The following is a 14,103-nucleotide window of genomic DNA, read 5'->3' as shown; positions in this document are numbered from 1 at the left end:
ATTGGATAAGTGATCAATGTACAACTAGGATTTAGTTTTTATTTTGCCAATAATAAACAAAGTGATCGAGAGGAATTTTGAAAGACATACCGAAATGACAGCTAGAGTTCTCGGTTCTTTGACTTTATTTTCTTTTAAGGGTGTTAACCTTATCATACTTTTTGGTCGTCTATCGCGCATAGATAAATGTCTATTCTTAGTTAAAAGTTACTTACATTGTTCTCGCAGGACAATAGGAGAGGCAATGAACTGTGTTAACACAGACATGTTTTGTCTTGTAAGAAAATAAGCACTCAGGTGATCGGATGACAAGTCAAAATACCTTTTGCACGGACGCCGCTTGTGTAAATCTTTTATCATAAACCAATATTTATGATCTGTAATTTTTAATAATGTTAATTAATTTGTTTCTTTCATCCTTAAAATATTATTTTACTGTGTATAGCTAGCATTCATCAATAAAATTTTAAACGTACCTACAATACATACATATGTATTTGTTCTCACAGATATATAAAGCTACATAATTCTGAGTGCCTACGGTATGTATCGGGCCGCCGAATCTGGAACAGGTAGGTAAAATGTTGTGTGAGATTTTCCAGGAATTGTTCATAGCCTGAATATGATTGGCGGCCATCATTAGCGAGTTTGTTTTCATAACAATGTAGGGGCTGTCTAAAATGAAAAAGAAATAATGCGTCTATTGAAATAACTACACTTGGAAGTTCTTAACTAATTTTTTCTTACTAATATTACAAAATCAAAGTTAGGCTGTTATTTTTTCACGGGTGGTGATTCACCGATGAGTCTATTTTGAAGAATGGCAGAGTATAAGTACCTATAGATTATTCTTTTTCAGAGTATGCGCGCGATTGCCCCTTTAAAAGCTAATTTAGAAACATTATTAGCTATCGAAAGCAAATAAGCATGAACAAAATAACAACAGTCTTGTTACTCTGTATAACTAGGCTAGGAAAATGGTTGCATCCAATATCTATGATTGAAACCGCAACCTCCCTCGACAAACCACTTAATCACCGGGAGACGTCGCAAATTTGTCTTAGATCGGAGGAACAGATTTCTAACACTATGTATCTAGGACAATAACATAGCATCGATAAAGGAGATCATCCATTTTGGGCCTTTTTTAAAAGTGCCAACAAAAAAGGCATATATCGATAGAGTTAGCCATTTAAAGCAATAGTTAGTATGGCACAAAAACCTGTAGGATCATTTTGAACCGAGTTATACAAGTTTGAAAATTCATAATTTTCAAACATTTTTCATTTCAGAAAGTGATGTTAAACATAAAATAATGATTGATATTGCGAGAATTAACTATCTGCGCCCCTAGCGCATCGGTAGGACGTTACGTTTGAATATAGGGGTTAACTTTAAAATGGAATAATCATAATGATATTTAGTACGAAGAACCGGAAAATCTGAACTCGTCGCTAGCTTTTTATGCGAGCAATTTAGTTATTTCTATAATCAAATTAACCTCTTTTTTTAAAGTATTTTAATTCTACGGTATTTACTTGTATTACATTACGCATGATGTTTTTTTTAAAGTTCTTTTACATGTCCTACGATCACTAGTCTATACTTCCGACTATGGAAAATCGCGTAACAAGACCTCTATCATAAATAGCATTTTATAATATCGAATAGGTACTCATTACTCGACATTATCGAGTGAAGCAATTCGCAGTACAGACTGATTGAAGTAAGATTCCTTTTAATAGTAAAAAGCTACCAGCTTCAGGAAAAGTAACAAGATTTTTATTCCACGAATAAAATACAGTTTAAAATACATACCGATATTTGATATTGTCACCGGGATGGTTCTGGGTAAATCCAGTGCACCTGCACTTGTAGAAAGCGCTCACTGTACCGAGAATCGATACAATCGTTGCGTCTTTGCATCGGTTCAATTACGACCGATAATAGGTACAAATCTCGACAATGCCTCGATACCGCGCAGTTTTCTCAACTTTGAAAAACTTTGTGTTGTGACAAAGGGACGAATGCGTTGAAGCATTTGCGTACTTATTTGTTTGTTTGTGTACGAAAAGTAGACTTACAAATTTAAATGGAAACTATGCATTAGTGTCATTGTCTGTATATTGTTATAAATTTTTGCATTCTGAAAAATAAAACCTGATCACCGTGTGTGGTTGGATGATGTTAAGTACAATTATTCCATGTAAAATCTCAAAATTGGAAACAACATAGTAATAAAAATTATATATTTTCAAAGAACTTAAAAATTAATTAGCACCATTAATATAAATTGTTCTCTGAGTATCAAAGGGCATTTTTATTTTATCACTTTTAGTTTCTATTACATCTGTTGCCGCTGCTGTGTGACGAACGTAACATACGTAAAATAGCAACAAAATATTTGGTTTATCTGTCTCATGCCTTTGACTGTCCATTTTATGTGACTCAATGGTACTCAGATATACATGTTTGTCAAAGGAAATACGCATGTCAAAGTGCCTAGACTATGTGCAAAGCCTACTGTTTCCATTGAAAGACAATCTGGTTCATATAGATATCTGTAGTATATATAAACTTATGAAGATGAGATTTTTTCTGAAGTAGATCATTTATCACTTGTACATGTTGACGCTTATTAAGTTTTAATTTAGTGCGCACCAGTGACAAAATAATTATTACTTACCATATTATTATTTTGTCACTTGTGCGCACCATTTTTAGGTAATTGCACATTTTTAAATAACGCTAATATTTTTGTTTTAATATCGTCCTGCGGTTTTGATTTTTAAACCTTACTAGTTATCGATCTTATTTGACCAGATGCTTGGATGTGAGTGAAGCAGGGGAAGTTTGTAAGGATCGTACCGAGTGGCGTTCTCTGGTCTCTGCCTATGGGATATGAAAAAGGCGTAATTTTTTGTTTTGAATGTGAGCCGGTAGGCTTATTTTTTTTTTTTTTTTTTATAATTATGATAATTTGAGAGCTTCTATATCTAACATACTAGTACCTACCCGAATATCGCGTCAAATTTCACGATGACTCTTATTTCGCAGCGGCACGGCGGCGTAGACACTTTCGTAGTACTGCGTAGGCGGCAGGAGGTGGCAAAATAAACGGCCCACTCATTCACACACCCGAATCATTTCCACATGAGTACATACTACGGGGCCGTAGTATCGTACCGTGTTTTGACAATGGAATCCATTAGATTACGGTACAGTGTCAAACTGACTGAATGAAACCAGTTGACCGCGTGACCTTATATTGCGGGAGACATTTAAAAAATGAAACTAAACGAGACTTGGATGATTCAGAGGGTAATTGGTTTGTTGATCTTTGACGTGTTTTGTCTAGTATTTAATTTATTGACTTTATTGCGTGAAGTTTTTTTATAAACTCTATTAAAAGTCGCTTCTAAGGTATTACTTTTTTATTTACTAGCATATAATTGGTTACTTTTACGATATCATATGAGAAAAACTTAATAAGAACTTTGTCCGACCCAGAAGTTGAATCCAGTGCGCTTTGGATCCCAGTCATTTCACCACCTCATAATTACGTTGAGAATTATGAAGCCTCGATGGAAGGCTGCTAGCGGATTTTCTTTAAGTAAAAATAAAAATAAGTTTTCCGAAATGTTACATTGATAATATATCACTAGGTATGGCAATAAAAACGAGCATTGTTTGATGTATTATTCAGTATTTTAAATTAAAACTGCGCGCAATAGAGTAACAAAGTGTTTTTACGATCGATATCGGCCCAATGCCGCGCGGAACTGCAAACGTCCCATTTAAATACTAACTTGAATTCCCAACTGGCGCGGGATATTTCTACTAATTGATATCAATACATTTAATGTCACATTTTCTAATAAATTATTGCGTTTTAGTTTAAACCCGCAATGAGGCAAGTTTTTTTTCACCCTAGAGCCAAAGTTGTTCACGCCGCTGCCACTGCTACATGCTCTTTTTATTCATTATTTTATTGAGTATTTATTTATTTAAAAAATATCATATCGTAATCACCAACAATAGAACAACAGTATTATTCTTTGAAAGATATTACACATTACTTAACTTTAAATCTAGAAAGAAATTTTTTAAAACAACGGGTGCACGGCACCTGACGCGATCTGCCGCCGACACATTGGCATCAATCAACAAAAAATTGGACTTAACGGTTCAGAGATATGATGCCTGAAATTAATAGATTTATTCTTGAAATTCAGGTTTTTATCCAATATCAATCGGACTTAATGACTAATTGCTGCCTTTTACTCAAAATATATAAATTACGCAATAATAAATATTATAAAAATAAAATAAAACAGGTCCTAGTGCAGCACAGTGATATTAACCCACATGTACGATATCACGGTTGTGTCAAAGCAATTCAAAGCAAAAGACTGTTTGCGTTCACCCTTTACTTTTTATAAATGCAACAAGCTTTAAGAGCAATATGAGGTACATTTATATTTATTACATACATCATACGACTTACAGAAATAGATATATATTTATTTATGTAAGTTTTTAAAACATGCGACAAAATAAATATGTAGTACCTATCAATGTTGTCAAACTACTTGAACAATTTCGCTATATATTAATGACCAATTTTAAGACCCGATTAAAAGTAATACAGACTGCGAAGGCGAGAAATCGAGCTCTTCGTCCGCCTGATAGTTAGATCAACCAATTAAGTGTCATCTGCCTTGGTTCTACGTTCTGTAGCTCAATTCTCTACTACTATCGACTACCGACAACCGGCTAGCAATCGACAATTGACATTTAGAATGTACTGCCAAAATGTTTCCTACGACGCCCGTCAGAGGCGCTGATCAGGTTTTCATACAAAATTTCTCGATGACAGTTCGGTTGTCGGTAGTCGATAGTAGTAGAGAATCGAGGCACTGTTTGTTTTCTATTACACTTGTGTTCAGTTTGACGACACCTATTACTCTTGCAAACAGCCGGTAGGAGTTTAGGGGTTATATAATAATAATAGAATAGCATAATGAGCGCTTTAGTTAGGTCACTTTCATTTTCGAAGAAGAATTTATAATAAATTATGTTGAGAAAAAGACCCACCTTTCATCGATCTAAGCGCTTATTAGAGCTTATATTTTATGACTTCAATACTTATCACTACGTAGGTAGATGCTCCCATCATACTTATAATACACTTGACATCTTGTCTGCTACTTACCAGTTTTATATATTGATTTGATTTGTTAAGACCTATGTGTGTTCGGTAGTGTTGGTAGCAGTTCCCTACATTATCAATTATTTATACCTAATAGAAATATTGTTAAAATCATTTGGCGATTAAAAAAGAGTGGCCAGGAGTTTCTTGCCAGCTCTTCTCATTGGCCCTACCTTCTGAACTGGCGGTAAATTCACTCTCTGTATCATTGTAAGTCATAACTCATAAGTGTCAGCATTTGACCTAAATTCATAAATGATTTAGATTTTTGATTTTACAATACTTTTTATAGCGATGTGCAATAAAGCGTAGTAACAGTATAGCATTTTTTCTGAACAACACAATTGCATCCTAAGCATAACTCTATAATTCGCGGAAGACACGCGTTCTGTTGGGCACGTGCCGCTAAGCACGAGCCGCGTTCCGGTTATTTTATCTTCTTTGACCCGCTAATTTGTTTTTTCTAGTTTCATAATTTACAAAACCACGTGGATAAAGCTGCACCCACACTATAACAACGCAGCATACTCGAAAGCCTTCATAAGATTTTCATTGTAATAAGAAAGAACTATATCAGCTCTATCTATAGGCATCTCAAGTTTAAAGTTTTCTTAACCAAAGATAACAAATATCACAAAATTTTATCGAAAAATCTAGAAGTGTGATCCACAAAAAATCTCTACTTTCAATGTATCATACCAATAGTTCTTTTGTTCCTCGGTACCTACGTGATGCCTATGAATGTTTCAAATTGGTGAAGCCACCTGCGCTGCGACAGCAATTATTTTATAGTGATTCGGCTTACCATGCAGTCTATTTTCAACATAATGTTAACAATACCTGCAAATGTAGATATTAATTTCATTAAGCCCACACACAAGAACAATGGGATTTAGCCTCTTGTTTCAATTGAACCGTCGTTGTCACCATGACGTAATTGATGCACCTACGTATTTAGTATAGGTCACATTTATTAATATAACTAACCTACTTGCAATAAATAAAGAAAATGGTAAATTAATATATGTAAGCCAGTTGCTATTTTTACTTACAAATTCGATTCTGTACGGTCGGTACCATCAAGTATCGAAATTTAAAATGTACTGCCAAAATAGTTCCTGCGACGCCCGCTAGCGCCGCTTCATTTTGATACAAATTTTTTCGACAGCTAGCCAGTTGTCAGTAGTGAATAGTGGTAGAAAATCAAGCTACTGACCTTCGATCGACGATCGGTATGATTTGGCGGTGTAGAAAAGTAATCGAGCGAAACGATAGATCTCGAAAAAATTATTCATTTTCGAGTAATCGTTTGATTATTTAGCAGCATCCTTCAGATACAAAGTACCAGAAACATGATATACGAATCGAAAAGTATTTTTCTCAGAATTAATGAGCTCAATACAAAAATAGTGGCTTGGTAACCACCCCGAGGAACCGCCACTTGCGCGTCATCGTATCCGATTTGATATCACTTTACACACTCATTAGCAATAGTTTTGTAATCCAATACAGAAATCATTAATTATCTATAATTGTTTATAGGTCTCAGAGGATAAAAGTTGTTTATTTGTCCACCCTTTTCTCGGAAACGCTTGTAAGAAGGGAAATGTTTCTAGCCTCGAGAAAGATCTCATATATGTTCATGGAATAAACCCACTTTGGAGTAACTAGAAAGAAACTAATTTCTCTTACTGCGTACCGTCTATCGGAATCGTAATAATATTTTTACATTTTTGTATTAATTCTAAGAGCAATTTAAAACATTTTTATGGTATCTCAGTGCATGGTCACGTGTAAAAAGTTTGCCCACGTGCCTCGGCTACATGTGCAATGTCCTTTCACTTTTGGGTCTTAATATTTATTTCAAATAAAACTTATTAGTTCAAGTTTGAGGAATAACATAAGTCTAAAGTTCGGCAAAATCGTGCCAAACCGAAACTTGTAGAGTTTCATTGCGGGTTCATGAGAAAAAGATTTTTTATTGCTATGAATTGCTTTGCCAAACATTTTATTAGTCTGTATATTAAAATTTGATGATCACATGGATACATAATATAAGCCTTTTCGCTTAGGGCAGGCAGAGACCAAATATTGCCACATGGTACAATCTTTACAAACTTCCTTTGCATCACTCACCTTGTCATGCAGATTCCTTAACATTTGGTGTCTACAGGAAAATCCGAATACGATATCTCTGCTTACAAGTACCTACATTTAATTCTTACTTGATAGTCATTAATATTAGGTCTAGGACAAAGTCTTTTCGCATTATAGTATGTATGAACTTGTAATAAAATCTCTTTGGCTTCAAGAATCACAATTGAGTACACGGTCCATTAGGTTTCTTTCAGTGAGCTCGTGAGGTACCCAGGTAACGAGCTTTTTTGTGTAGAGAAAAGATTTTATATCAACAAGTTCATACATACTATAATGCGAAAAGACTTTTTTCCCGACCTAATATGTAGCTGATTTTGGTTATTTACGTAAATATGTTCTGAAGTCAAACATACCCGTGTAGCGCGTGAGTCATGTAGAGGAATTAATTAAATTTGAATAAACAAGTGGTAGAGCTAATCGTTTACTAAACGTCTGTAGGCGTTAATCAAACTTGTGCAGTTCAAACGCTAAGTGAATTAAAAGTTTGCAACAGCTCACCTTCGCTGTAGTTCAACTAATTAGTAGTTGCGTCCGCTTGTACGACTGACGATATCTAAAATGATTATTAAATACCTGGATAAACTGCAGGTATTTCAGCGGGGTAAATATGAGAGTTGTGGTGGAATATAGGGGTATTTAATTTGTGTGTCAAAATTAACCCCGAATTGAGTTTTGAATATTCTTCTTCCCCGCTTGTGATAGAATTTCGAATAGTCTTAAACATACATGCACATCTACTTACATACATAAAATCACGTCTTTTTAGGAGTAGGCAGAGACCGTATAAAAATAATATCATTAATATTTGAACGAAAGTTTAATATAAAATGACAAAATTTGTATAGTATAGTGCTACAACAAAACAACGGTATTTCTCAACGTGTCAACATTAATATTTAGCGATCGATAACATAATGTGAGTAACAGTTAGATTGAAAGGAATCCCATCGATGGGTGGTCTTAGGACAATCGCTTACAATTGAACGTGCCTGTTTCAACCACTGGTAATGAATACCAATTGCCCGCCAACTTAACCGTGGTTAGGATCAAGTTTTCGAGATTACTAATAAGTGGCAGTAATTAATATGCATCTTGTATGTATGATAGAGAGGAAGAAAGTCTGTAAATGCAAAGTTAAACCAAATAAAATTAAGTAGAATGATCGACAAGTCTGAATATACTTTGCGCATCTGCATGTCCCGATGCACGGGTCCTACGAATCCAAAAATAACAATGAATCATCGAAATGTTTAAAAGAGGCATAGTTTTGAATTACTGCACCAAATTGGATAATTATTTTTTGTGTTTGTAATCGTCAAAACTAAATTGACATGGAATCGACGGGATCCTAATTTTCACAGGAATAGGATCCACTATTAAAAATGTAGTTTTTTAAAATGTAGTAACGAACTCAGGCCGAGCCGTTAGTGGTTTATATAATTTATTGCGCGGGCCACAGCAATGAGAGAAATATCTATCATATGAAAATTTTCTCATATTTTACTAAAGCTTACCTAAACCATCTTCCAATAGTACAAAATGATGCATTACTAAAATGTGTACACGTTTAATTCCGTTAAGAGTGGCTCTGAGGGAGGACGGACCTGTTGCTACCAAAGCGTATTGGGAGTTCAATGCTTTATGCAAGCTGGACTTTGGCTACTGAAAAGCTTCACGGTCACCGGATTAACAACCGAAGTACTGAGCATCTCTTACTTAGCATATTATTATTATGCTGCCTTTTGACTGGCGTAATACCTTAGCTTTTGGTATCGACGTTTATACTTTGCATTACGTAGGTACCTATACGTGCAACTGAACAAAACCTAGGCTACGCTCGCGCACCTCGCCCAGGTGTCTTCCGCGCTGAACCCGAACAGCTGTCGTTTCGAAAGCAGGTTGCACCTACGTTCAACACGGAACAGAAAGGCAAAACCCGGCAGCCACGTATGCCCCGAAAACAATGTTTTTCTAACACCTCTCAGTCGAGCGTCTCACAGTTCGTCTTGAAACCTTCGCGTTCTTAAGCCAGGCACTGGATTTCTATAAAACGCATTTTTAAAGAATTTGGTTTCGTACTGGATCAATCAACAATTTTCATCGAAACTGGCCGCATCGTACGTGCCATCTACAGATTTCACTCGAACGTGACACAGTTATTTGTTTGAAAAGCAACCGAGTTAAAACCACAAACATTTTGCTGAGAGTATTTATTTTGTTCGGTATAAAAGCTTGTAAAATGCGTCGATTTGTTTATTAACTACAGTATATTTTATGGTTACATTCTTTTTCTCTTCCTAGTCCTCATGCAGGGGCAGGGAGGAGGTTCTGGCTCACACTGAGTCTCTCTTGTGTCTATTCGGCATAGCGGTTTCTTTTCTGGGCCCTTTGGCGTGACAAGTTCTACTTCCATTTTACAGCGCCGGTCGCCTGTAGGTCCTACTTTAGCCACCTTCAAACAAGAGAAAAAGTAGGTCAATAATTTACTACACAATAAAACAGTTTAGCGAGGTGATTCCTTCAATAGAAAAGATATTGAAACTTAATTTCGAGATAAACTAAGTTTTATCATGAAATGAAAACTTGTTAGGTATTATTACACCCTCTAGGCCGCTATTCCACTAGCGTTTTACGAGCGTTGGCGTCTCTATCATGTCTTCGTATCGCGTGCGCACATGATACTATTTAAAGCACGCAGGCAAAGCAGGATGGCGTTATTGTAACTATTGCCAACAAATGCAACGTTAACGTTGCGTTGGCGTGACGTCCGCGTGACGTTGACGCTGCGCAGACGTTTAACGCCATCGCTGGTCCTTACTAGTTTAAAATAAGCTGGTACATGTGTTGTCACACATACATTATATTATATTATATACCATATTATATTAAAAACTAAATAAAAGCTTGTAAAGAGAAAACTTATTAACTTGAAAATCGTAGGCGACTTTGAGGATGATATACATATAACGATATTGCTCGTTTCCTAGTAAAAGCAATAAATTATTATTTTATATAAATTTTCAGAAAACATTAAAGCGAGGAGAATATAAAGCAGCTTTTATTGATGTGGTTTCAGTTCAGTGCAAAAGGCCGGTGCACACTACAGACTTTATATAACATGAAGTCCATTAAAAATGTACGTAAAGTAACTATGTACTAAAAGCACCGGTAAATTTCATAAAAGCTTATCACGATGTCCCTGGTAGGCAGACTTTTAGGTATTAATATTGAAATCTATAATAATATTATGAAGCTGAAGAGTTCGTTTGCTTGTTTTTTGTTTGTTTGACGCGCCAATCTCAGAAATTACTGGTCTGATTTGAAAAATTCTTTCAATGTTAGATAGCCCATTCATCGAGGAAGGCTATAGGCTATATATCTATATATCATCACGCTACAATCAATAGGAGCAGAGCAGCAGTAAAAAATGTTACAAAATCGGGGAAAATTTTGATTCATTCTCTCTTATGTGACGCAAGCGAAGTTGCGCGGGTCAACTAGTGGACTATAAGGCTAGAGGTTTTAATGTAGTCTTACGGTGAGTAGAAATGGTCAAGTACAAGTTCGGCACAGCATATACATATTTAACAGTCTTTAATATTTTAAAGGGAAAAAAATAGCTTCAAAAAGAAACTAGAGTGTGCAAATGCACTAACGACACGCTAGGCAAACAAGTTACAGAGAGTTATTGGCACAACATTTTTATAGAAAAATGAATTTTAATACTGACGACTCCACTAAAAGGAATCTTTCTTGCCACAGAATTACGCTCTCTGCAGTGAAACATCGAATATTCTACAACTAAATAAGAAAATAAAAAAATTAATTAATAACTTGCTGATTGCCCCCTGCCCCTGATCTGATTCCAAATCTGGCAAATCTTGTAGATACAAGCCACCTTTGCACACACTCTATCGCGTATGAAACATCAATCGTGCGTGAAAGAGCGCAGGTGTGCAAGGGGAAAGGAAAGAACATGCTCCGTGCCGCCGTTCAGTCAAACCCGCGAAGAAAATCGCGAGCGAAGAGCGCGCTGGCTTTCCCCTGCGTAATCCTGTACGCTCCTAAGAGCGTGCGATAGAGAGTGCGTGTAAAGCTGGCTGTTTGCCACCGAGGGGAGGAATGATGAATATAAACATAGGTACGAATAAATTATTGAAAAAAAATGTGACAATTTCATTCTTGTCTCTGTCATTCCTAGTGACCGGCTAATCATAGTGGGCTTCCTCCCTGCAGAATCAAATTGGAACTTAGGTCAGATCTACAAAATGGCGCATAATTGAACGCCGTTTTAAAATTAATATAATCTACGAATTCGATTCTTTTAAGAGTCAACCAGTATTTAATAAAATACGTGCGTAAGACTAGCGGAAAATTATATATTACACTATTTTATGTCGGAAATCACTGGTGTTCGCTCGCACATTGTTCTTAAGACTGGTACAAAGACTGCTTCAACATCTAGTCTTGTTGTGCTTCTGCGTGATGCTACACTGTATCAATTCTTTGACCGTGACAGTCGCTCGAGAGGAAAAAAGGATGAAGCAGAGAGTGCCACCCCGCCACCCTCCGCCCTACATGCAACTGTATTGAAATCCATCCGCATTTCCATGAAATCTTTTAACGAACATTTTCAAAGTAAAATGGTGTATAACTTGATACTTTTATGGTTTTACCAATATGCACTGATTGATTTTATGTTTGTAATTTTTTATTATTATAGGTATATAGACTATATAGAAAAATCTTCCGTTACTGAGTGACTGACTGTCTGACAGACAACACTCAGCCGAAACTACTCAACGCAGGGAACTAAAATTTGGCATTTCCTTCTTTAAAGAGTGAGTATAAAGAGACCAAGAGATGATTTAATCGCAATTCCACCAATGTGGTATTCCACGTGAACAAAACAGCGGGTGGAAAACTAGTGCATAAATATATATTTTCCAAACCAGAACCTTATGCCCGAACATTAAATATGGGTATTTCTAAATTCTGTAGTCTACCTTCAAAACAAAGACGTCTTTCCTCGGGTGGAGAACGACTTGCGCAGGCCCCGGTCCTGGTACATTACTTGGAACTTGGTCACACAACCACGGACACGGCGTAGCTTTTGTTTGTTTAGGTTTTTCTTGCACTTGTGTACCTTTTGCATTTTTACCATCCATTTCGTTAGTTTTAGGAGAAACACAAAAATTTTAAATCCGCCATTGATCGTCTTTGCCCAAAGACAATGACGTTTTTTATTGGAGACGTCACAGTAGTTCTTACTTGTCTATGTTTTATAGTAATTACTCTTTGAGTCACTACGAAATAATATGATCTTTTTTATCTTATGTGCTTTCGATTGGAAACTTATACAAAATTAAAAGCTAACATTAGTATAACTTGTAAACTTTTGAACAAAACTGCTCAAACGATACATGAACATCATTTATGAATCAATCTTATCCTTCTTTAGTATCACCAAACTTTGCAATAACATGTCGAACAAACAAAACAAAGTTGAAATTCTCAAGTCAGAGACCTCGGAGCGTGGCGTAAGGGGAGCGGAGCTGTGACCCTGACCCACAATTGGATCATGAGTAGGTCAGGTTCGCCTCGGGTGGGACGGCAGGAGCTGGGTCAAGAGTAGCTCCCTCCACATTATATTATTGCTTAGTACTCACCAACTGTTTTGTTAACAAAAACGCGGGATTTTAAACACATTTTTTCTTGTTTTAATGTAATGTAGTTAACTAGGTACGCAGTTGAAGAAATTTCTTAAAGAAACGTGCTCGCGATTTATCGTTATTCGTTAGTTTATGTATAATATTTTTTGTCTAAATGTCTAAACTGATTGGCAAAACCGGTAAGATATTAATTAGTGGTAAGTAGGTCTTTTAATTGAGAGGCAAAGATCAAAAATACCCTAAACCTACATTTAAAAATGTCTCCCAAACCCCTTGTTAAAAAAATTTGGTAAATAAATATGCGCATGAGTTGATTATAATCTTTCTAATTCCTACTTTTGTCTTTCGCCTGACATAATAATATTGTACATGTATTATACCTACATATCCTGCTAATAATATTGTAAATGCGAAATTTGTGAGGACGTATGTATGTATTACTCTTTATCTAGTTCTTTATTTTTTGAATTTCGTGACATTTGGTGCACTGCACAGTCTGCACACATCATAGCTTGGATTAAAAAATAGGATACTTTTACTCCGGAAAATCTTTTTAATTTTAATTTATTTTATTAATCTTTCTCTGCGGATATAGGTCGTGGGCAGACGCTTGTACTTAATAATAAATCTTCTGCTACTGCAGAATTATATAGGTCGTTACGTAACACATCCTACGACTCAATGAATATTTATTTTTCTTAGATTTTCCAATTTAAGTATAAGTTTTTCCGTTTATTCCCGGATGTGTAGAACGGTGCTACGCGCCGCTTGTGATCTAATAACTTAACGTAGCATTGGATTGCATATAGACGCTCTCAGTAAAGATAGATTTATATTATTAGATTTATACATCGTACTGAACCTTTTCCTATTCGGTCTTCGATATCTTCTGTAATATAAAAATGAGTCGCTAAATATGTTGCTAAGCGCAAATCTCGAGAACAGCTGAACCAATTTCACTATTTTTTTTCCATATTCATTGAATTGGTCCTTACTGAGGGAAAAATGAAAACTCGCAAATCAAAAAGACACTAAAGAATAATTATCTGTTAGGTGGTACGA

General features: G+C 35.7%; 1 protein-coding gene across 1 annotated transcript; it reads right to left on the bottom strand.

The window, feature by feature from the left end:
• Positions 1-9,583: 9,583 nt before the first annotated feature.
• Positions 9,584-12,583, bottom strand: LOC142986795 (uncharacterized). Its single transcript, XM_076135499.1, has 2 exons — positions 12,376-12,583; positions 9,584-9,821 (listed from the first exon to the last, which is right to left on the bottom strand). Exons 1-2 carry the CDS (start codon positions 12,535-12,537, stop codon positions 9,648-9,650), a joined length of 336 nt encoding a protein of 111 aa, XP_075991614.1. The 5' UTR covers positions 12,538-12,583; the 3' UTR covers positions 9,584-9,647.
• Between the last annotated feature and the right edge of the window lie 1,520 nt (positions 12,584-14,103).

This window comes from Anticarsia gemmatalis, chromosome Z (assembly GCF_050436995.1).
Source record: "Anticarsia gemmatalis isolate Benzon Research Colony breed Stoneville strain chromosome Z, ilAntGemm2 primary, whole genome shotgun sequence".
Taxonomy (NCBI): domain Eukaryota; kingdom Metazoa; phylum Arthropoda; class Insecta; order Lepidoptera; family Erebidae; genus Anticarsia; species Anticarsia gemmatalis.
This window is presented reverse-complemented; position numbering and strand designations above follow the sequence as displayed.